Source organism: Rhinoderma darwinii, chromosome 4 (genome assembly GCF_050947455.1).
Source record: "Rhinoderma darwinii isolate aRhiDar2 chromosome 4, aRhiDar2.hap1, whole genome shotgun sequence".
In the NCBI taxonomy this organism is placed as follows: Eukaryota; Metazoa; Chordata; class Amphibia; order Anura; family Rhinodermatidae; genus Rhinoderma; species Rhinoderma darwinii.
In genome coordinates this window covers 203,706,259-203,731,386 of record NC_134690.1, presented here as the reverse complement: position 1 = coordinate 203,731,386, position 25,128 = coordinate 203,706,259, and the positions used below count along the sequence as shown (strand labels likewise).

The 25,128-nt window shown below is 41.7% G+C and overlaps 1 protein-coding gene across 1 annotated transcript in view; it reads left to right on the top strand.

Annotated features, from left to right (window-relative positions):
- Positions 1 to 25,128, top strand: part of PGM3 (phosphoglucomutase 3) — a 31,263-nt gene that overhangs the window by 1,607 nt on the left and 4,528 nt on the right. Inside the window, exons 2-9 of the mRNA XM_075862078.1 lie at positions 760 to 964; positions 2,277 to 2,461; positions 3,337 to 3,404; positions 20,771 to 20,904; positions 21,038 to 21,233; positions 23,165 to 23,322; positions 24,365 to 24,448; positions 24,835 to 24,933. Coding sequence (XP_075718193.1) covers positions 761 to 964; positions 2,277 to 2,461; positions 3,337 to 3,404; positions 20,771 to 20,904; positions 21,038 to 21,233; positions 23,165 to 23,322; positions 24,365 to 24,448; positions 24,835 to 24,933 — 1,128 coding nt within the window. The 5' untranslated portion in view covers position 760. The remainder of the gene's footprint in view (positions 1 to 759; positions 965 to 2,276; positions 2,462 to 3,336; positions 3,405 to 20,770; positions 20,905 to 21,037; positions 21,234 to 23,164; positions 23,323 to 24,364; positions 24,449 to 24,834; positions 24,934 to 25,128) is intronic.

Here is a 25,128-nt window from a genome sequence, read left to right as displayed (position 1 = left end):
CCTGAGGATATATACAAGGTGAATCCAACTAGGACTACGGGTCCAGGATAGTAGGAAGGCAGTTGTTTGACGCAACCTTGCTGAAAAATAGGAACGCTCCTATAGTAGGAAAACATTTATTTCGGGCTGCAATGGACCTAGTTTATTTTACAAGGAGTTTGCAGATTGAAACCAGTGAAATGGGCATCATTCACAAAGGGGACCTGGCAGCGGCAGCATCCTCACGCTTTACATGCCTGAATATAGCGTTCTGCCTATATATTAGCACAACACTACAAGGTGAGCCGCTATACCTGTTAAGTAACGCCAATACTTTGAACTTACGCTATGAAGCGCTTTTTTTTTTATTTTTATTTTTTACACAACCCTGTATCTCCTGAGGATATGCCTTAAATTTTACATCACCAGATAACCCCATTAATGAGTCCTATGTGTCCTTGGAAATGTGATATTTAGACATCAGATGGCATCAAGGGCTGCATTTGAGCTTTTTTGTCATTTGAAGGTTGACCGCCACTACACAGATTGTCCACTTTCTTCCATCTTTGCTAATGAACAGTAGTTCTAAAAAGAAAAGATAGTAAGAAAACATTCTCTTGGTCTCTGATTAAAAATGCAACCTTGGAAGTTCGTAAACTGTGGATAATTGGTGTATATGAAGCGGACACATATATGTAGGACTGTATACATGTTATGAAGAAGTGTAACCTAAAAAGTACATTACAGACACAGTATATATTGTATATCTTGCTCTTTCAGGATGCATTTGGAAGCTGTGTTGAGATCATCCGCACGCCATGCCAAACCTATCGGACTTGCACTCCAGTATGGCACTGCAGGATTTCGTACCAAAGCAGAACATCTGGATCATGTTATGTATCGCATGGGCTTACTAGCTGTGCTGAGGTCAAAGAAGACAAAGTCTGTTATTGGGGTTATGGTCACTGCCTCGCACAACCCTGAGGTTAGTGGCTTATGTTCCGTTTTTTTCCAGCATTGTGTAACAGATGACGTCATTGAACCATTAACCCCTTGTACTATTACGGGGCTATTGCCAAAGGGAAGTATGGAGCCGCGTTCCATACTCGGCGGGCGACGGCTGTGTTATACAGCCGACACCTCGCTCCAGCGAGCGGAATCAAAGTTCAATTTGATTCTGCCCATTCACCACCTTAAATGCAGCGGTCAATGACCGCGGCATTTAAATTGACAGAATTAGGGGGGCGCCCCCTCAAACACGCCATCGTGCCCCCCCCCCCCCCCACAGCGCGATCTGCCGGTTACAAGGTTTGGTATGGCAGCATGGGGGCCTAATGAAGGCCCGCAGGTCCGCCATCTTTGTACTCCTTTGAAGCTCTGCCTCAGGGCTTCAAAGGAGGCTGTCCGTATCACGACATACTGCAATACATTAGTAATAGTGTATGTTCAGACGACCTATTTTAAGCCGTTTTTCGGGCTGTAAACGCCCTGAAAAACAGCTAAAAATACAGGAGCTGAAAGCCTCCAAACATCTGCCCATTCAATGGGAAAAATTGTGTTCCGTTCCCACAGGGAAAAAAACACCCCGTAAAAAAGAATTGCATGTCACTTCTTGAGCCGTTTTTGGAGCAGTTTTTCATTGTCTCAATCGAAAAACAGCTTCAAAACCGGCCGTAAAAAAACGAATCAAAAAATACTTGATGCTTAAAAAATTGCTGAAAATCAAAGGCTGGTTTCCCTTGAAAACAGCTCCGTTTTTTGTTAAGCGTGTGAACGTACCCTTACAGTATATCATGCAAGCGAAGTTTCATAGGGAGACTAAAAAAAATAAAAAAACAGTTAAAGGTTTTCTTATGCTTAAAAAAATTGTATTAAAAGTTCAAAACCCCTTTTTCCATTTTTCCCCTAAACTAATGTTAAAAAAAATTAACATAGCTGGCATCGTCGCATCCGTAAAAGTCCGAACTATCACAATATAGTGTTGTTTAACCCGCTTGGTGAACGCCGTAAAAAAAAAGAAAGTAATAAAACACGCAAATTGTTGTTTTTTGGTCACTTTAGCTCTCCAAAAAAAACTAAAATTAAATAAAAAGTTTTTTTCAGCCTCCCAGTACATTATGCAGTACAATAAATGGTGCCATGACAAACTACAACTTATCCCGCAAAAATCAAGCCCTCAAACAGCTATGTCAACAAAAATCTTATGACTTTTGGAAGGTGGGGAGGAAAAACCGAAAATTAAAAAACTCAAATTGGCCTTGTCTCCAAGGGGTTAAATAATTATTTTTTTTATCTAGGAAGATAATGGAGTAAAGCTGGTGGATCCTATGGGAGAAATGCTTGTTCAAGAATGGGAGTTGTATGCTACTAATTTGGCGAATGCCGAGGAGCATGAATTACAAACTGTTCTGACGAACATAATCAAGCAGGAGTCCATCAACATGCAACAGGAGTCATGTGTAGCCATTGGAAGAGATACCCGGTAAGCAGGTCTTCTGGTCAGTTGTGAATAGGTTTCCAGTAGGTGCTACTTACTATTCTATAATGTATCTATTTTTCCAAGAGCTGCTGATTTATGTCATGTGGTATTTGTCCAGTGGTTGTATAATTTTATTTCTGTGATTGGACTATGCTCTTTTCTGCAGAACCAGCATTAGGATTCATTATGCTGACTGCTGGATTAGCAATCATTTTACGCTTTTGGTTGTCAGATTAACTCTGTGTCATATTTTTATTAAAGGGACACTCTGGCCAAAACTAAACATTCCCAAATGTACCTTTACGGTATTCCATGTGTCAGTCTCTCACCTGTTATTTTTCTTGCTGCTTCTATCTGTATATATCAGACTGGGACGGTTGCTTAGCAGAAGTGTGAATGAGGCTTCGTGACACTCTTTCTCTGCTTGATTCTATGGAGATCTATGTGCCATCCATCACCTGCTTCAGCAGTTGCTATACCACACTAGTGTTGCATGGGGGGGGGGGGGGGGGGCAGAAAATGCTATCATCAGCTACCACTGATACTTAGGTTCCTGTCACACAGGTGTAATGTAGAAGAATATAGATTTTTAGCTGGTCATGTGATGCTGTGGTGAAGCATCATGGGATTGATAGCAAAGCAGAGAGGAAGAGAAAGCTGGGGAAATCCTGAGAATCAAGATAGAGGCTTTTTCTAAGCACAGGCAAGGCAGCAATTCAAAAAGTAAGTACGGTATACATAAAAGAAGTGTAGAGTGTGGTATACAGTCAGGTGGGGAATGCAGACATTGAAAGTTGTGTTTCCACTGGAGGTCTTCTTTAATATTCACACATCTGTTCATCCAATTGCTTATCCGTTATCTGTATTTATATCTGTAGGCCAAGCAGTGAAAACCTTTCCCTTGCAGTTATTGATGGAGTGACTGCTCTTGAATCCAAATACCAAGGTAATTTAAAATGCTGCATAATAATCTGTATATAGATAAATACCTTCATATCTGGTAGAATTGTCGGATACGCTGGAAACTGCACTTAGAAAGTGACCACTTATGAGATTGCCTAACTGCAAGGATAGCCGGCAGAGCAGCTACTATGAGACCCAACAGCTAAGAGTCCTAGCAGGGACGGAGGAAGGAGGGTGAGAGGGAGATTGTGTGTGCAAGTGACGGGAGGGAGAGGCAGATTGAAGAGCTATATAGAGCACTAGGATTGAGACAAGGAGGGTACATTGGGCCCAAAATGCAGCAACTCCATTCTATATATGCATGGTAAATTGTATAAAACAATCGTAGCCTTGCTATTTGCTTGGCTCACTTTTAAGTTTTGCCATGGGGCCATATTAATATTTGTTATACCACTGTGTAGATTATTGCCGGCAGACGATCGTGTCCCTGAGGTGATTTTTCCGTTTTACCCGGTAGTTTAATCCTTGTATTGCGTGGCAATATCTGACCATTAAAACAGCGACACAGCTGACATCCCGCTGCAACGGCGGCGATCACAGTTACTGCCGATCGCCGCTGTTTAACCCCTTCAATGTGGTGGTCAATGGTGTCTGCCGCATTGTAGTGGTTGACAGAGGGAGGGGGCTCCCTCTGTACCCCACCGGCCCACCCCGCGAGAGATCGCGGGTGCCGATGGTTGCTACAGCAACCAGGAAGCCTAGCAATGGCTTCCTGGTTGGCCAGGTACGGAAGCCTATTCGGTCCTACCCAAGGCAGGACCTAATAGGCTTAACCAAGGCAGGACCTAATAGGCTTAACTGTCAGGTGAAAAATGACAGTTACAATACACTGCATTAGGCCCCATGCACACAAATGTAAAAACGCCCGTAATTACGGCACGTTTTTACGGGCCCATGGACTTCTATTGGCCACGGGTATCTCCCCGTATGCTTACGGGAAGGTGCCAGTGCCGTTGAAAAATATAGAACATGTCCTATTTCAGGCCGTAATTACGGCACGGACAGGCCCATAGAAGTCTATGGGGCTTCCGTAATTACGGGTGACTACGTGTGTGCACCCGTAATTACGGGAGTGTTGCTAGGCGACGTCAGTAAATAGTCACTGTCCAGGGTGCTGAAAGAGTTAAACAATCAGCAGTAACTGTTTCAGCACCTTGGACAGAAACTACCGATCACCATATAGATCAACCTGTAAAAAAAAAAAAAAGACGTTCATACTTACCCAGAACTCCCTGCTTCTTCCTCCCAGTCAGGCCTCCCGGGATGACGTTTCAGCCCATGTGACCGCTGCAGCCAATCACAGGCTGAAGCGGTCACATGGACTGCCGCGTCATCCAGGGAGGTCTGGCTGGATGTCAAGAGAGGGACGCGTCACCAAGGCAACGGCCGGGTAAGTATGAATTTCTTTTACTTTTACCTCGGAAAGGGCTGCCCCTTCTCTCTATCCTGCACTGATAGAGAGAAGGGGCTGCCGATTAGTGCAGTGCAATTTTGCAGCGAAAACGTGCCCTTAAATACGGGTGGAATACTGGTGACACCGGACCCGTATTTACGGGCACGGGTCCGTAAATACTGGTGCAATACGGGTCGAATACGTGTGACCAAGGACCCGTATTTTTACGGGAGGGAAAAAATACGTTTGTGTGCATGAGGCCTGACATACGTAGTGCAGTGTATTGTATAGGGGATCAATAGATCAGATCTTCAAGTCTCCAGGTAAGTGTAAAAAAAAAAAGTGAAGAAAAAGTTTGAGATAAATAAATAAAAGTTTTAAGTAATAAAAACCAATAATCGCCGTGTTTCCCTGATCAAGTCCTTTATAATTGGGAAAAAAAAACCTATACATAATAATAGGTATCGCATCATTCGGAACAGCCTAAACTATAAAAATATTACGTTATTTTTACCGCACTGTGAGCACCGTAAAAAAATAAATAAAAATAAAAAACAATTACAGAATTTCTTTTTTTGGTCACATTCTCAGAAGTTTTTTTATAAAAAGTGATTAAAAGTCGCAAGTACTCCAAAATGGTACCCACAAAAACTACAGTTAGTCACGCAAAAAACAAGCCCTCCCAGAGCAATATCAACTGAAAAAAAAAAAAGTTATGGCTGTCAGAAAATGGCGACACTAAAACATATTTTTTTTTTTAGAAAATAATATTTTTATTGGGGGAAAGTAGTAAAACGCAAAAAAAAACAATATAAATTTGGTATCGCTATAATTGTATCGACCCGCAGAATAAAGTTAACATGTTGTTGTTTATACTGCACGGTGAACACTAAAAAAGAAGAAAACAAAACCGTTATAGAATTGCTGTTTTTTTGTTTTCTCGTCTACCAAAAAATGGAATAAATAGTGATAAAAAAAATTGCATGTACCCCAAAATGGAACCAATAAAAATTACAGCTCGTTCCACAAAAAACAAGCCCTCGCACAGCTCCGTGAACGGAAAAATAACACGTTATGACTCTCAAAACACAATGATGCAAAACGATGCTAAAAGATGGCCCAGACTAACTTTTTAGGTCCAGTAGTTTTTCACTAAGAACCCCACATCGTAATTTGCTAGACCCCACAGGTGGACCCTGTAGATGCATCGCAGATGAGGAAACTTTAGGGCCTTGTGCTGCTTATAGGGTTTGTGAAGAAGTCAAAGATTAGGCACTGCTGGAGCACAGATATTTTGTATAATACCCAAAAAACCCGGCCTGCGCATAAAGAATTGGTTCAAAGTGTACCACACCAATCCATGGATTATTCCTTCAACCCATTATTACATGATCCTATTATACCCTGATGTACTCCGCCCAGCTGACATATACCCTGATGTACTCCGCCCAGCTGACATATACCCTGATGTACTCCGCCCAGCTGACATATACCCTGATGTACTCCGCCCAGCTGACATATACCCTGATGTACTCCGCCCAGCTGACATATACCCTGATGTACTCCGCCCAGCTGACATATACCCTGATGTACTCCGCCCAGCTGACATATACCCTGATGTACTCCGCCCAGCTGACATATACCCTGATGTACTCCGCCCAGCTGACATATACCCTGATGTACTCCGCCCAGCTGACATATACCCTGATGTACTCCGCCCAGCTGACATATACCCTGATGTACTCCGCCCAGCTGACATATACCCTGATGTACTCCGCCCAGCTGACATATACCCTGATGTACTCCGCCCAGCTGACATATACCCTGATGTACTCCGCCCAGCTGACATATACCCTGATGTACTCCGCCCAGCTCACATATACCCTGATGTACTCTGCCCAGCTCACATATACCCTGATGTACTCTGCCCAGCTCACATATACCCTGATGTACTCTGCCCAGCTCACATATACCCTGATGTACTCTGCCCAGCTCACATATACCCTGATGTACTCTGCCCAGCTCACATATACCCTGATGTACTCTGCCCAGCTCACATATACCCTGATGTACTCTGCCCAGCTCACATATACCCTGATGTACTCTGCCCAGCTCACATATACCCTGATGTACTCCGCCCAGCTCACATATACCCTGATGTACTCCGCCCAGCTCGCATATACCCTGATGTACTCCGCCCAGCTCACATATGCCCCCACATTATAAACTGAAATACCAGTAAAACCCCAAGCAAAACTACTACCAAGCAAAGTCTACAGTCCAGAAGCCAAATGGCGGTACTTCTGAACCTGACAGTTTGTCCAAACAGCAGTTTATGACCACATATGGGATATTACCGTATTCTGGAGAACCCGCTTAACAATTTATGGGGTGTGTGTGTCTCCAGTGGCACAATTTGGGCACAACATGTTGGTCACTGAAATGGCATATCAGTGGAAAATGGCAATTTTCAATCTGCAACATCCAATGTGCACTAATTTCTGCAAAACACTTGCAGGGTCAAAATGCTCACAATACCTCTAGATAAACTTCTTCAGTGATGTAGTTTCCAAAATAGGGTATTTTTACGGGGCTTTCCACTGTACTGGCACCGTAACGCAATGCAACATGGTGTCCGAAAACAAATTTAGTAAAATCTCCACTCCATAAACCAAATTGCACGCCTTCCGTTTAGAACCTTGCTATGTGTCCAAATAGCAGGTTATGACCACATGTGTGGTATTGCCGAACTCGGGAGAAATTGCTTTACAAATGTTGGGTAGCTTTCTCTCCATTATCCCTTGTCAAAATGAAAAAATTCAACTTTAGTGGAAAAAATGTGATATTCATTTTTATGGCCTAATTCCAATAAATTCTGCAAAAGCACTGTGGGGTCTAAATGCTCACTATAGCACTAGATAGATACCACTAGATAGATTGGGGGGCACCTACTGTCTTGGCCCCCGCAGGGGCTTTTGAAATGTGACATGGCACCCAAAAACCATTCCAGCTAAATTTTGAGCTCCAAACAGTTCTTCCCTTTTGAACCCTGCAGTGTGTCCAAACAGCAGTTTATGTCCACTTACGCAGTATTGGCGTGATCGGGAGAAATTGCTTTTCAAATTTCAAATGGGGTGCTTTTTCTCCTTTATTTCTTGTAAAAATTGAAAATGTCCACGTTTTATCGCAAAAAATGTAGCTTTTCAATTTCATGGCCTAATTCCACTAAATTCGGCAAAAAGCCTGTGAGGTTAAAATGCTCCCTATACCCCTATATAAATTCCTTCAGGTGTGTAGTTTCCCAAATGGGATCACTTTTGGGGGTTTCCATTGATTTGGTCCCGCAGGTGCTCTGTAAATGTGACAATGCGCTGCAAACCATTCCAGCTAAATTTGAGCTCCAAAAGCCAAATGGTGCTTCTTCCGTTCTAAGCCCTTCCGTGTGTCCAAACAGCAGATTATTGCCACATATGGGGTATTACTGTGCTCAGAGGAGGTTGCTTTACAAATTTTGGGGTGCTTTTTTCTCCTTTTATTTATTGTGAAAATGGAAAAATCTGAGCTAAAACTACATTTTATTAGGAAAAACTTAGATTTTCATTTTCACGGCCTAATTCCACTAAAGTCAGCAAAAAACCTGTGGGGTCAAAATTCTTACTATACCCCTCGATAAATTCCTTGAGGGCTGTAGTTTCCCAAGTGGTCACTTTTGGGGGTATTCCACTATTTTGGTCCCACAGGGGCTTTGCAAATGCGACATGGCACCCGAAAACAATTGCAGCAAAACTTGAGCTCCAAAAGCCAAATGGCGCTCCTTCCCTTTTGAGCTCTGCCAAGCAGCAGTTTATTACCACATATGGAATATTGCCGTAATCGGGAGAAATTTTATTTTTAAATGTTGAGGTGTTTTTGTCCTTTATGCCTTGTAAAAATAGAACATTTCTACGTTTTTATTGGAAAAATTTTTAGATTTTCATTTTCACGGCCTCATTCCACTAAATTCAGCCAAAAAAATGTGGGTCAAAATGCTCACTATACCCCTTGATAAATTCCTTGAGGGGTGTAATTTGCCAAATGCTGTATTTTTGGGAGTGTTTCCACAGTTTTGGCCCCACAAGACAACTTCAAACATGAGATGGTGCCTAAAATATATTCTAATAAAAAGAAGGCGCCAAAATCCACTACGTGCTCCTTTGCTTCTGAGGCCGGTGCTTCAGTCCATTACCACATTAGGGCCACATGTGGGATATTTCTAAAAACTGCAGAATTTGGGCAATAAATATTGAGTTGCGTTTCTCTGGTAAAACCTGTGTTACAGGAAAAAAAGGATTAAATATGAATTTTTGTTATCTTGATATCTGAGAGGTTTACCTCCTATCTCCTTTCTTATTGGATTTTATATTGTACAGTTTTTTTGATTCTTCTTTTCAATATTTTGTAACGGTTTCAAAATTCTAATAAAACATGTTGATCAAGAAAAAAAATATGAATGTCTGCAAAAAAATTTAATTATTACATTTCACCCCGACTTTGCTTTTAATTCTTGTTTAACGCATAAAGGGTTGAGAAATTTTCTTAATGCTGTTTTGAATACAGTGAGCGGTGCAGTTTTTAAAATGGGGTGATTTATGGGGGTCTGTATAGTATGGGCCCCTCAAAGCCACTTCACAACTGAACTGGTCCCTGAAAAAATAGCCTTTTGAAATTGTCTTGAAAATGTGAGAAATTGCTGCTAAAGTTCTAAGTCTTGTAATGTCCTAGAAAAATAAAAGAACGTTCAAAAAAACAATGGCAACATAAAGTAGACATACAGTGAAGGAAATAAGTATTTGATCCCTTGCTGATTTTGTACGTTTGCCCACTGTCAAAGTCATGAACAGTCTAGAATTTTTAGGCTAGGTTAATTTTACCAGTGAGAGATAGATTATATAAAAAAAAATAAAGAAAATCACAGTCAAAATTATATATATTTATTTGCATTGTGCACAGAGAAATAAGTATTTGATCCCCTACCAACCATTAAGAGTTCAGCCTCCTCCAGACCAGTTACACGCTCCAAATCAACTTGGTGCCTGCATTAAAGACAGCTGTCTTACATGGTCACCTGTATAAAAGACTCCTGTCCACAGACTCAATTAATCAGTCTGACTCTAACCTCTACAACATGGGCAAGACCAAAGAGCTTTCTAAGGATGTCGGGGACAAGATCATAGACCTGCACAAGGCTGGAATGGGCTACAAAACCATAAGTAAGACGCTGGGTGAGATAGGTGTGGGTTCCACCTCTGGGACCCGCACCTATCTGACATTTAGGACATATCCCGTGGATAAGTCCTAAATGTCTCATGCGTAAAACCCTTTAAGGCCAGTATAACTGCAGCTCTTTTGTTTTTTTTTAAATTTGCTTATTCAAAATATCACATACAAAGTAGCTCAGCAATTGTATAATACATGACCGTATCAGCAATGACCGTGCATATACAGCGTAAGATATCAACATTGACATATATTCACATGTAGTATGATAACAGAACTTCCAATTGCCGACCATATAAGGAAATGCAGGAGTGTTATTAATTTATTTCGTATGTATTAAAAGGAAACAATTAAACAGATAGAACAAAACAACAAGTCGCCTATGTCGCATTATAACATCATGGACATTATCAATATCTCATATCTTACTTGGGAGTATGGAAGCTGATTTATCTCACCATGATATGAGGGCTGACAGCCCTGACATCCAACCACTGACCCCACACTCCCTGAAATTTGTCTGGACAACCCCTGTGGGAATATACCAGTTGTTCATAAGTAACAACAGTATCAACCAGCGATTTCCATGAGGCTATTGATGGAGCTGTATCTGCCATCCAGTGTATAGCTATTGTTTTCCTAGCTAGAAATAAAGTTTCTTTTATAAAAAATACCAGTGTGATGTGTCCAATGTTCTTCATCTATGAGTCCCAATAAAGCTATTTTCGGTGAGAACAATAGAGGGCTAGGCAATAATGGAGTAATAACGTCATAAACCTTTGTCCAAAATATCGATATGAAAGAACATTCCCACATGAGGTGCCAAAAATCTGCTTCTAGTTGACCACATCTATGGCATGCTGAAGTGGGTAGTCTGCCCATACGGTGTAATCTAACCGGGGTGAGATAAGCTTGGTGTATGATGTATAACTGAATAAGTTTATTATTTATAGCCGGGGATACTGTTAAGTGTGAGTGTAAAATGTTAGTCAGATCTTCCGAAGAAAGGTCTGGTATCTGCGATTTCCATTTTGTCAGAACCGGAAGTGGAGCAGAATTGCTTTTAGCTAGAATCAGATGGGTATATAGAGCCGAAATAAGACCCTTAGGACCTTGCGATTTTAGTATGCCAATAAGAGGGTATGCTGATATGAGTGAGGAGTGAGGTGGGAACTGAGTCTGTATAGCATGGCGTAACTGCAGATATTTAAACCATTGTAAGTCTGGAGTTTGATGTGTTTCTTTAACCTGTAGGAATGTAAGTATCAAACCATTATCGTACATATCTCCCAAACGAGCAATGCCCATATCTTGCCACCTCTGTGTATCATTCAATAATTGAATATGTGGTAATGTAGGATTATGCCACAGAGGAATCTCTGGAACCGTGCCAGTGTAGGCAAGTAATTTTTTGAATGCACGCCAAACCGCTAGTGCCAGAACATGCATAGTAGTTCAGTATGGGGAGTAAACTTAGGGTATTCCAGAAAACTGAGTAAAATGTATAACTTTTTTATTTCATAACTCTCTAAAAACAGGGGTACAATCACCACTGTGAAGAGCCCAACCGTATGTATTAAAAACGTATTAAACAAATACTCCAAGTCCTGATTCATTTGTGAACCCTCTATGACTGGGTATATTATAAAGATACAAATATGGAATCAGCGTTTAAACATTGGTGCAACAGTGGTTTAGACCCTAAAACACACCGGAGCTTGCGATAACCGCACCTAGATCTCCTGATGCTAAGGTACACAACGATGCCACTGTCCCCTACGCTAAAATTCCTTGCTTAACCCGACCCTACGCGTTTCTATACTTATGATCATCAGGGGTCTGTAGCTTGGTCACTCTGGCCGGGATGCCAGCGATATTTCTTCAGCAGCAGATATTCTACTGCACAGCACGGAAGCATGCACGCATAGATGTCAGCGGCATGCTTCACTACAGGACTCTGAGTTATTATAACAAGATACTCCTCCCCCTGGTCTCGGCGGCATACTTCGAACCAGCCAATCACACCAGCCCACCACATTCGTGACGTCCGACCATGTGACTCCCGGCCGTCAGCTGACATACCCGGAAGCAACACTGTCAACGCCACAGAACGCGCAGACTCAATGGAAGGCTGTAGACGTATCTATTTGCTGCACAAAAGCTCCTTCTAATAAAAGATAGGGTATAACAATAACAGGTTGGATACATATTGCGGATCAGTTCAAAACCGCAACTGGACTGCCACAATTGAAGCACCTTCCCTGGAATTACATATTGTGTGAATGAATGAGCAATATTAATGTCTGCCACACTTTGGACTTTAAAACCCTCCTGGACAGATCTACCATGCCTGTTAATATTGAATGACTTGCTGCAATTTAGCTATACTAGGACCAGGATTAGATGGCCATACACCTACCTAGAAAACCAACATCACAATATATATTCAATTGAATTGTATTCAAATAAAACAGGTATAATTAGTTTGCTCATTTAAGCCTTCAGGCTGTACACAGGCCAGTCTGTAGATCCATTGGGCCTCTTTGCGCAGAATGAGATTGTCCCAGTCCCCTCCCTGTTTAGGAGGACGTACTAATTCAATCGCCTGAAATTTTAAACAGTCTGCCCGGCCTTGATGTTTTGCATGTACATGTTTTGATATGGGAGTATCTCTCGAATTTGTAACATCTCCAACATGTTCCCTAATCCGGCGCCGAAACTGCCGCACCGTTTTGCCCACATAATTCAGTGGGCATGGACATGTTATGAAGTAGACCACCCCAGCTGTTTTGCAGTTCACGAAGTCTCGAATGTCATACTCAACCTTCGTGGTGACACTTTTGAATTTCTTCCCACTTTGGATAAAATCACAAGCTTTACAACTGCCACATCTGTGTGTGCCCGGTATCTGCCTGTCCAACCAAGTTCCTTGTTGTATTATAGGGTCAAAACAACTCTGCATCACCCTATCCCTAATGTTTTTACCTCTACGGAACGTGACTGAAGGCCATTGTGTTATCTGATCCGCCAAGTCCACATCAGCACCCAAAATACGCCAGTATCTTTTTAGTATTTCCATGATCTCAGATTGTTTGGAGTCATAAGTGCCTAATGAGTCTCGTGACCCTTTCCTCTTTTCGTTGTCTAGGGACTAAAAGACTCTGCCTATCTGCATCCCTCGCTCCCTCATAGGCCTTTCTAATTACCCCCTTAGGGAAGCCTCTTTCCTTCAATCTATTTCCCTTACGTGGTAGACCTATTGTATCAGGTATCAATAATCTAACCCAGAATGTGAGCACATATATAGACCAGGTGTTGCATCCGTTTGTGCTAGGTCTTACATCATATGTACGTGACACTATGGATGTTTTAAAACAAATTGAGGGTATCACATTGGAACAAAATACTTTTTTGGCCAGCTTGGATGTGGAGGCTTTGTATTCCTCTATTCCACATAGACTTGGCTGTGAGGCAGTGGAATATTTTTTAAAATCTAGAGGTACTCAATATGTGGCTCATAACCAGCTTGTTTTACAATTGCTACATTTTGTGTTAGAGAGGAATGTATTTATCTTTGAAGACTGCATCTTTCACCAGCAACGTGGCACAGCAATGGGGAGTCCTACTGCTCCCACCTATGCAAATTTGTTTCTTGGCTGGTGGGAAGAGACAGTAGTATTTGGGGACAAATTTGCTAAATGGACTTCATCAATAGGTATCTGGATCAGATATATTGATGACGTGTTGTTGCTTTGGAATTCCACAGTGGAGGAATTCAATACCTTTGTGGCAGCCCTTAATGTAAACGACCTAGGGCTAAGGTTCACATGTGAAATCAGTGATCAGGAATTATTTTTTCTAGATCTCAAAATTATCAAAACTAAGGAAGGCGCAATACGTACCAAAGTACACCGAAAGGAGACAGCAACTAATACTTTTCTTCAATGGAACAGTTGTCACCCTTATCCCCTTAAACGAGGGATCCCCAGAGGCCAATTTATGAGAGTACGCCGGAACTGTAGCTCGATGGATGATTTTGAGATACAGGCACATGACCTCGCAAATAGATTGAAGGAAAGAGGCTTCCCTAAGGGGGTAATTAGAAAGGCCTATGAGGGAGCGAGGGATGCAGATAGGATGAGTCTTTTAGTCCCTAGACAACGAAAAGAGGAAAGGGTCACGAGACTCATAGGCACTTATGACTCCAAAAAATCTGAGATCATGGAAATACTAAAAAGATACTGGCGTATTTGGGGTGCTGATGTGGACTTGGCGGATCAGATAACACAATGGCCTTCAGTCACGTTCCGTAGAGGTAAAAACATTAGGGATAGGGTGATGCAGAGTTGTTTTGACCCTATAATACAACAAGGAACTTGGTTGGACAGGCAGATACCGGGCACACACAGATGTGGCAGTTGTAAAGCTTGTGATTTTATCCAAAGTGGGAAGAAATTCAAAAGTGTCACCACTAAGGTTGAGTATGACATTCGAGACTTCGTGAATTGCAAAAAAGCTGGGGTGGTCTACTTCATAACATGTCCATGCCCACTGAATTATGTGGGCAAAACGGTGCGGCAGTTTCGGCGCCGGATTAGGGAACATGTTGGAGATGTTACAAATTCGAGAGATACTCCCATATCAAAACATGTACATGCAAAACATCAAGGCCGGGCAGACTGTTTAAAATTTCAGGCGATTGAATTAGTACGTCCTGCTAAACGGGGAGGGGACTGGGACAATCTCATTCTGCGCAAAGAGGCCCAATGGATCTACAGACTGGCCTGTGTACAGCCTGAAGGCTTAAATGAGCAAACTAATTATACCTGTTTTATTTGAATACAATTCAATTGAATATATATTGTGATGTTGGTTTTCTAGGTAGGTGTATGGCCATCTAATCCTGGTCCTAGTATAGCTAAATTGCAGCAAGTCATTCAATATTAACAGGCATGGTAGATCTGTCCAGGAGGGTTTTAAAGTCCAAAGTGTGGCAGACATTAATATTGCTCATTCATTCACACAATATGTAATTCCAGGGAAGGTGCTTCAATTGTGGCAGTCCAGTTGCGGTTTTGAACTGATCCGCAATATGTATCCAACCTGTTATTGTTATACCCTATCTTTTATTAGAAGGAGCTTTTGTGCAGCAAATAGATACGTCTACAGCCTTCCATTGAGTCTGCGCGTTCTGTGGCGTTGACAGTGTTGCTTCCGGGTATGTCAGCTGACGGCCGGGAGTCACATGGTCGGACGTCACGAATGTGGTGGGCTGGTGTGATTGGCTGGTTCGAAGTATGCCGCCGAGACCAGGGGGAGGAGTATCTTGTTATAATAACTCAGAGTCCTGTAGTGAAGCATGCCGCTGACATCTATGCGTGCATGCTTCCGTGCTGTGCAGTAGAATATCTGCTGCTGAAGAAATATCGCTGGCATCCCGGCCAGTGTGACCAAGCTACAGACCCCTGATGATGATAAGTATAGAAACGCGTAGGGTCGGGTTAAGCAAGGGATTTTAGCGTAGGGGACAGTGGCATCGTTGTGTACCTTAGCATCAGGAGATCTAGGTGCGGTTATCGCAAGCTCCGGTGTGTTTTAGGGTCTAAACCACTGTTACACCAATGTTTAAACGCTGATTCCATATTTGTATCTTTATAATATACCCAGTCATAGAGGGTTCACAAATGAATCAGGACTTGGAGTATTTGTTTAATACGTTTTTTAATACACACGGTTGGGCTCTTCACAGTGGTGATTGTACCCCTGTTTTTAGAGAGTTATGAAATAAAAGTTATACATTTTACTCATATATCACTTCAGTGAATTTACAGATTTTCATATTTTGTGGGAGCACAATATATATCGCTTAAACACAGTGAATTATTCCAGAAAACTGATCAGGCTATGTCCCGTAACCAGGGAGGCTAAGTAATAATCTGTGTTAGACAGAGGTGTATTTCCCACCCAATCCCGGATATTGCGAAGTTGACCTGCCAGGAAGTATTAGTAAAAATCCGTCAAGGCCATTCCCCCTTCAATTTTTGGTCGTTGCAATGTGGCCAAATTGAGTTTAGACCTGGAGGAGCCCCATATAAATTGTATTATTAAGGTGTTAAGGGATTTAAAGAACGATATGGGGACTACAACAGGCATATGTTGCCATGTATAGTTGCATTGAGGCTGAATCACCATCTTGACTTAATTAATATGACCAGCCACAGATAACGGTAGTTTAGACCATGTCTTAAATTTTCCTCCAACCTTATTTAACAATGGGGTTAATGACGTATCTCGGGTCTGGCTATGATCCTGTACTATAGTTATGCCTAAATATTTAAATCTAGAGACAGTTTCAAGGCCATATTGTGACATAGACGGGTCTGGAGTCGGGTGTCTAGCTGTATATAAAATGGCCGACTTCTGCCAGTTAACCTTCAGTCCTGAATACTGTGAAAATTTTGTCAAGTAGCCTTGCTGCCACATGGAACAAGGAGTTAGGGTTATCTAAAAAAAGGACCATGTCGTCTTCGTATAGGCCTACCACAAGTTCTACCCTTCCAGCTTATACCAGTAAGGTCCGGGGAGGCTCGAAGCCTAATCGCCAGTGCCTCTATGGCAATAGCAAACAGGGCGGGTGATAAGGAACACCCCTGTCGGGTACCTCTAAAAAGGGAGAGAAGGGACGTTATTAACCACCACGTTAGCCTTAGGGGATTTATATATTAACTCGATCCATTGACGAAATTGAGGACCGAAGCCAAAGCATTCCAGACAGGCCCACAAAAACGGCCATTCTACCGAGTCAAAAGCCTTCATGGTATCCAAAAAGGCAATCACCCATTGCATGTCATGTGCCCTACCTAATTGTGTAATGGCCTGTACCTTCCTAATATTGATACTAGTAGATTTCCCTGGCATAAATCCAGTTTGATCTGCGTGTATGATGGAAAGGATAACCCCATTCAGTCTTTTAGCTAATAATTTTGTCAGTATTTTATAGTCTACATTGACTAACGATAAATATAGGTCGATATGAACCACAATCAAGAGGTTCTTTACCTGGTTTTAAAAGAACTATAATAGTAGCGTCATAGAACGTAGGAGGGAGAGCGTGTAGTTGGGATGCCTGGCTAAGGGTTTCTAGTAAAAATGGGGCTATGTTATCCATGTATCTGTTGTAGATTTCAATCGGGAGGCCATCCGGACCAGGGGACTTGTTGATAGCCATATCACGAATAGCCTCTTGTATTTCCTAGAGTGTAAAGGGGGCATCTAACATAGATTGCTGTTCAGGTGACAGAGTTGGGAATGTGAGATCATTTAGGTATTCTAAACTATCAGCCATAGAGTGAGAAGTGGAGGAACTGTACAACTCAGTATAGAATTCTTTAAATCGAGATGTAATACGCTCAGCTTCCGTAATGACCGATCCGCCAGAGTCCCGAATTCCCAGCACTGAGTTAGTCCCATTAGCTTGTTTAACAAGATGGGCCAGTAATTGACTAGATTGGTTCCCCATTTCGAAATAATATTGTTTCGTAAAAAATAGTTTGCGTTTAGATTTAAGATGAAGCTGTCTCTTATATAGTTGAGTCAGACTTAACCAGGCCATTTTGTGAGTATCAGTGGGGTCCGCAACATATTGTGTTTCAGCTGCCCCAGACCTGTTCCTCCAACTCCCTCTCCACGCGAGCCGAGGTTTTCTTAACATAGGATATGGACGATCTCAAACAACCTCTGAGGTATGCCTTGAACGAGTCCCAGCGTAATGTATGTGTTAGTGACGAATCATTGATTTGCAGAAATTGATCAATCTGATCTGGTATGCGATCCGATGAACCAATTAATTTTAACCAGAAAGGATGGAACTTCCAGATGGTCAGTACACACCTGTCTGGAAATGTTAAATGGAGTAATATTGGGCTATGGTCAGATATACCTCTAATATCATGTGTAATCTGAGAGACGTAAATAGATACATTAGGGGAACGAAAACAATTATCTATCCTAGATAGTGTGTGTCGTCCTGTCGAATGGCAAGTGTATTCCACCTCTCCCTGGTGGTGAGTTCTCCAGAGGTCGATCCACCCCACACTATCCATCAGCCGACATAAAGGAGTAGGATTAGGGGTGGGCAGGGATGAGGAAAAACTCCAAATCTATCTAGCGATAAGTGCATAACCTGGTTGAAATCGCCCATACATAGTATAAAGGAGGTCGGGAATTGACGTGCAAAGGTAATAGCCGCTTGAATTACATACAGATTAGCCTGTGGTGGGTTGTAAAGACATATAAGCACATAAGGTTTAGTATCTATCTCCGCATATACAAAAACAAATCTTCCCTCAGGGTCTCTACGGGTCTGAATGGGGTTCCATCGTATCTATGTATAAGAATTGATACCCCCCTGGAGTAAGAGGTATGGTATGAATGGCAGGACCATTGAATCCAGGGTTTCCGTAAATAATCTGATTTTTCGGAGGTGAGGTGGGTCTCTTGTAAACCAATGACATGGGGGCTGGATCGCCTCAAGTGGGAGAACACTGATGCACGTTTATGGGGGGTTCCCAGACCGCATACATTCCATGATACACATTTTAAGGTTTGAGCCATGAAAACCAATAGAAACAGTAAGTGTATATATAAAGGACATTAAAATGACCATAAGAGACATTGAGTTGACTTGCGACATAGGCTAATAACATTAGAACATAATACCATATCAGGGTATTACTGAGGAACAAAAACATAAGAACCCTAGGAAGGTGTTGCATCAGGGTTGAGTTTAAGATAAATGGGGAATGTCTGACCATGATATTGTCAGACATGTGACAGAGCATATTCGGTGAGAGTAACCGTGAGACCTTAATATAAAAGTAATGAGTGTCGGCCTAAGTGTACTATAGCTCGTATGATGTGTGCTATACAGAAAGGCATTAATGTGTCACTGTATTTTGAAATAGATGACTCTCAGAATACAAGGGAAATATTTCTATATAGATAGCTTACTCCCCTAGCAAGGAGGAGATTCAATGTAGAATGGATAGTAATACATCCCGCAATACTCTCATATATCTCATATATGCAGTACATCACCCAGCGTCCTAATCAAGGTTGAGGCGGATGCATCTGGAGCCATTCAGTTGCTTCTCCTGGAGTATGCAGGAAGACAACCTTTCCATCAGCCACAATTCGGAGACGAGCTGGATAAGACATCGAGTAAGGAATGCCACGATCACGAAATTTCCTCTTTGCTTCAATAAAGGTGGCACTCAGCAGAAAAATCAGGAAATATAGAAACGGTTGAGTTGTTGTGCTTTAACGGTCCCTTCAGACGAGCAAGGCGGAGAGCCGTATCCCGGTCCCTGTAATTCAGCAGTCTAGCCAAAAAATGGTCGGGGACTTGCACCTGGAGGAGGAGGTTTGGCTGGGACTCTGTGTGCTCTTTCCACAATAAAGCATGATGAGAAGGACGTGTCTCCCAAGGTGGTTTTAAGACATGTTTCAACGAAGGATTCCGGGGTTTGCCCCTCTGTTTTGTCAGGAAGACCAATAATGCGCAGGTTATTGCGACGCATTCTATTTTCTAGATCGTCCATTTTGGAGTGCTCAGCTTCCAATTTACAAGTGGTGGAGGAGAGTGTAGCTATCATTGGACGAATCTTATCCTCCGTCCGGGAGACTCTGTCTTCTATTTCTCCAATGCGACCCCGCAGGTTTTGCATATCCTGTCGTAATAAGGTGACGTCGATCTTTATCTCATCGATTTTTACCTGTCAATTAGGTTTTACAGATGTTTATGGCCGCCAGCAATTGAGCAGATACTTGGCGTAAAGTAGGTTCGGGATCCGTCTCAGGTTCAGTGTTATCCCGTGAGTGGGAGTCGCCATCTCGCGTTTTGCCCTGTGCGGAACGTGTTGCACGAGGAGTGGAGGTAGTGTCGTCGTTGTCTGTATGAGCATATTCTTTCAGCTTATCCATAGCGGGTTGAAGTTTAGATCTGTGCATGTCGTTTATTTGAGAAGTAAGCAACTAGCAATAAATTATCAAGGTGATCTTGTAGAGTAGCAGGGTAACGAATGAAGCTCCAAAATGCAGAGGATCTGCGCAGCTGAGGATGAGACGGGCAAGGTAGGCTTATCATACACTCCTTGCTAGCTTAGGAAGGCCCAGATGATAATGGTGTTAGGTCTTAATTTCCTCTTGGTACTATCACTGAGGATCGCGGGGTCGAAGTAGGTTAGTGCTGGACGAGACTACAGCATTACTCAGGATCTAGGCCTCGTCTTTCACCCCTCTGCGCCCCACCTCCGTTCTCTAAATTCCACCGCTATGTGCTATGCCACGCATTAAATAGTGATCAAGTCCCTGAAGGGTGGGTGTCCGGTACCTGTTCCAGCGACGGCTCCTGCTGTGATGTTCCGGTTCAAGGCCTCTGCCGGTATACGCGGGCAGGATGTGAGCTATGCGTTGCTGGGTTTCCCTGTTGGAGGTAGCGCTCAGTGGGGACAGCTAGGCCGCAGCTGCACGCGGTCCGTACTTCACTCAGTGAGTGCTCGGTGTTGGAAGCGGGTAGACGCTTCAAAGTCGGCCCGGGGATAGTCAGGGGTATAGTGGTCCGGTTCCGGTCACTCCAAATCACCAGAGCATGCTCAACTGCAGCTCTTTGTTATTCATATTCTTCCAATTTTGTGTTGCAGATTATGGTCTGGTGACTACACCACAGCTGCATTACATTGTCTGTTGCCGCAATACAGATGGAAGATACGGGGAACCAACTCTTGAAGGATATTACCAAAAACTGTCAAAAGCATTTAATGAATTAGTCAAACAGGTACCAACTCATTTCTAGGGCTATGTTAGCATCTCCATTTCTCCACATTATTAACCATAACATGTATTGAAATGTTGATCTTTGAAAACATACTTTTTTATTATTATTAACACCAATTTTCCACAATCTTTAGTCTCCTAAATGTGGAGTAGAACAGAAAAGCTTGAGCATAGATGGAGCTAATGGCATTGGTGCTTTGAAGATAAAGGAGATAGAACATCACCTTCAGCCCATCCTTTCCTTACAACTCTTTAATGATGGATCTAGTGGAAAATTAAACTATGTGTGTGGAGCTGACTATGTGAAAGTGCAGCAGAAACCTCCTGAAGGTAAAGACCATGTCGGCTGTTACAAGTTCTCAATGTGTCTGAGATCTCCTCTGAATTTACTGCTGACAGTGATGGATTTCATGGATGACCCACAGGAGTTCCTGAACTTTACCAGGCTCCCAAATTACAAATCTGCCAAATTATGTAGTAATATAGTCCGAAATTCCATGTTGCAGCATGATTGGGCGGATTTTCAGTGGAAAACGTGCTGGATAACCCCTGTGATAGTTGTAATGACAGTCTTATCTGCATATTCCTCTTTATTATTCTGTAGAAAAATTAGCTCTGTTTACAAATTTCCTCGACTGATCTAGGGAAAATAGTTCTGTAAAAAGGGCAAATCTCTTCTCATCATGACAGTATGTATGGAAAGTCCGCTAACTACTCCATTTTATAGGTAATGTTTAGTTTATCAAATTGCACCAAAAATCACAGATTTGCTGACTAGATTTGCATGTCATATTCAGATTTGAAGTGGTGACTATAGGTCCCACATAGTATGGGTCTCTTGTTGGGTAAACTTTGTATAGCAGAGATGTTATTCTTAAAAAAAAAAAAAAAAAAAAAAAAAAGTGGAAGGGCTAAAATTACTGAAGTAGTAAACTATGGAGCTGTCCGATTTGCACAATATTTGTGGGTGTGGTCATGAAAATAAAGGGCGTGGTTAGGGAATGTGGTAAGGTATTGCATCATTTCTAGGCTGCATTTTCATGTAAGGTTACGGAAATTGAGGCACTGGTTGCAAGCAGGTTCTTAAAATAAAAAACTATTTTACTATAAAAACATATTTTATATTCCCTCTATTCATCCCAGGACTAAGCAGGTACTTCAATATGACTGATCAGTGACCGTTGTCAAAGGGGCGTTGCTACGGTCTTTAAAGATCATGGACACAAGCCTAAAGCCATAATATATGCCCCTCCACCCAAATAAATAAATAAAAATAGAAACAAAAAATAAAGACAAACTTCGATACACTGGCTTAGCAGTAAACTGTCTTGAGATGTTGCTTGGTAATGAGAATAAGTTCTGTGGTGCCTGGAACGTGTGTAGGATATCGCTAACTCATGGCTAAATATTACCACTTTACCGTTACTGGATACAACCACTATATTGTTAGTAAATAATACCACCATGCTGTTACTGAATAAAAACCACTATACAAAGACCAGTATTACCACCATACAGTGAATACATAGTGGTAGATACCAGTCCTACACAGGCGCTCTGCAGACCTTTATAAGTTAATACAGTACAGTTATATTCCGTGACTCACAGGTGACGTCTTCAGTAATTAGTAGTCGTTCACGTTCCCTTTTTTTCTTCTACATCCAACCCAGAACGCCATGACTACGTCTCCCGACCATATTTTGTTTCTGCAGATACAAGAAGCATTTCAGCCCGCTTAATAAAAGTACAGCCTTCAATTCCCACACATAGTGCAATTTCACCCTTCTAGTTAAAAGTTCCCCTTTAGTGCCACTGCCCACCACATAGTAATAGTGCCCCCTAAGTAATCATCAACGCACTAAAAGTGACCCTAAAAAATAATAAAACGAGTACTCTCCTAACTCCATATTCCGTACCCGCATAGAACAGAGCAGCTCAGGCTACAGGCCTCTTCTGTATGCGTAGGCGGAACCGATGATATCACTGCATCTCGCCAGCCTGCGCTGAGATCCCAGCACCTTGTAGGCCGCAGGCCTGAATTTGTCTCTGACCTACAGAAGCAGGTGGACCTGAAAACGCAGATAAAGTTTAAAGGGGTAGGTTGCAGGGGGATTCTCTTAAGGGCACCCTGCCAGTCAGAACCCTTGGTACATAGTTTGTGTCAAGTAATTTGGCTTGTAAATCCTACCCTGTGCCTGTGGGGTTTTTTTTTTTGTATGTCTTATAAATATGTCTTCTTCTTTGTGCTACTGTGGTTTTAGGTATTGATGTGAAGCCTGGTGAGCGTTGCTGTTCATTTGATGGTGATGCTGACCGCATTGTTTACTACTACAAGGACAGTGACAATCGCTTCCACCTTCTAGATGGGGATAAGATTGCCACACTGATAAGCACTTTTATCAAAGAACTCCTAGTGAAGGTGATGCACTGTCTTTACTATAAATGAAGGCGGCAAATATAGATGAAGCAGCGGCACGTGATCTTTTTCAGAGTGCTTTCTTCATCCATTCTGTGTGACCGTTTGGTCTAAATAAATAGTTTTTCTTTCTTTTATTTTATATATTTTTTTCTGAAACTTTATTTCAGCTTTTATGATGTACACTGTGGATGTTGTTGAGCATTATTTTGAAGACAATCAAGCAATGTTACATTTCCCATATTTGTTTGTACTGTTGGGGACTTTAAATCGGTCCTTTAAATGGGTTCCATACTTCTGTAAATCACAGCCCAAAAGGAATAAGAACCAGTAGAGTACTTCTGGATGAGACGTCCAGGATGTGATCTCCTATATCATCAATGCATTTCCCGCAAGCTCTTCAACCCTGTACAAGGAGGTAGACTCAAGATGGGGTGTATATCACAAAGTTGCACCCCATCCTGAATTCTGTATATTAGTTGATGAAATATCACTTTAAGATATTAGTGTGATAATATATGATGCAGACAGTCAACTTTTTTTCTGTTATAAAATTATACATCAGGACCCCGACATATCTCGTCATGTAAGCAGGCACTACCTAAATTACATGTACGCCCTAGCTTGTAACGTAATATATATATATATATATATATATATATCTCTGTTCTAGGTTTGAATGACTGATTCTCCAGTATTTGGTTGTCCTGTAACATAGATAAGCGGACATATATACTGTAACTGATGGATGCAAATCAGCAGCACAGGATAATTTCTCTAAAGCGGGTGCACGCCTCCTAGGTCACAGTCCAAGAGTGACCCCTCAATCAGGACAAAAAGAAGATGAGGCAGCTTGAGAAAGGCTCACATTGAGCTGAAGCGTTGAACACACGTGGAATAAAAGGCTCTCTATCCAAATATTTGGTAGTGCTGCCTCATCTTCTTTTTATACTGTAACTGACATATTCTACTTCCCGTATTTGTTGTTTTTCTTGCATTCTGAATAATTACATCGGCTTACGTATTATTTGTTTTGTTATTGCAGGTTGATTTAAAGCTAAATATGGCAGTGGTGCAAACTGCCTATGCAAACGGAAGCTCCACTCGTTATTTGGAAGAAGTTATGAAGGTAACTGGAATTTCATGCTATGTTTATTGATCGCAGATAATTCAATATTTTTTTTATTATTATTTTTAAAGACAAACAGAACGAGGCTGGTGAAAAAAATCATAACAGTGCCTGTAGCATTATTTCACGCTACAAGTGTTTCCAAAAAAAATATTTCTAAGAAAAGTTATATACTAAAGAAAATGTAAGGGGTAATTGGGTAAAGTAGTAGATATTTAACTGATAAATGCCTTATAAATAATGTAGAAATCACAGAGCTCTGTGCCATGTTGTGTAAGTAGGATTTTTTATTTTTTTTTAAACCCACTACAATTTAATATCTGATGTGGGGGTAATAAAGATATGTTATATATATTTATTCTTATAAAGACATTATATTTTTACAGGTTCCTGTATACTGTGCAAAAACTGGTGTTAAGCATCTACATCATAAAGCCAAAGAGTTTGATATTGGAGTTTATTTTGAAGCAAATGGTCATGGAACAGTAAGTTTAAGGTTATGTTAAATCATATTGCACCTATTGTGTGTTAAAAAGCAACGTCACCCAAAATGTATGTACGGAAGTAATTATTTCAGCCAAAATGTATGTATGTATGGAAGCAATTCTGCTTGGTAGCCAATGCAAAATGAGTCTAATCTAGGAAAATGCCACTCCCCTCACTTTTTTAATTATCAAGGA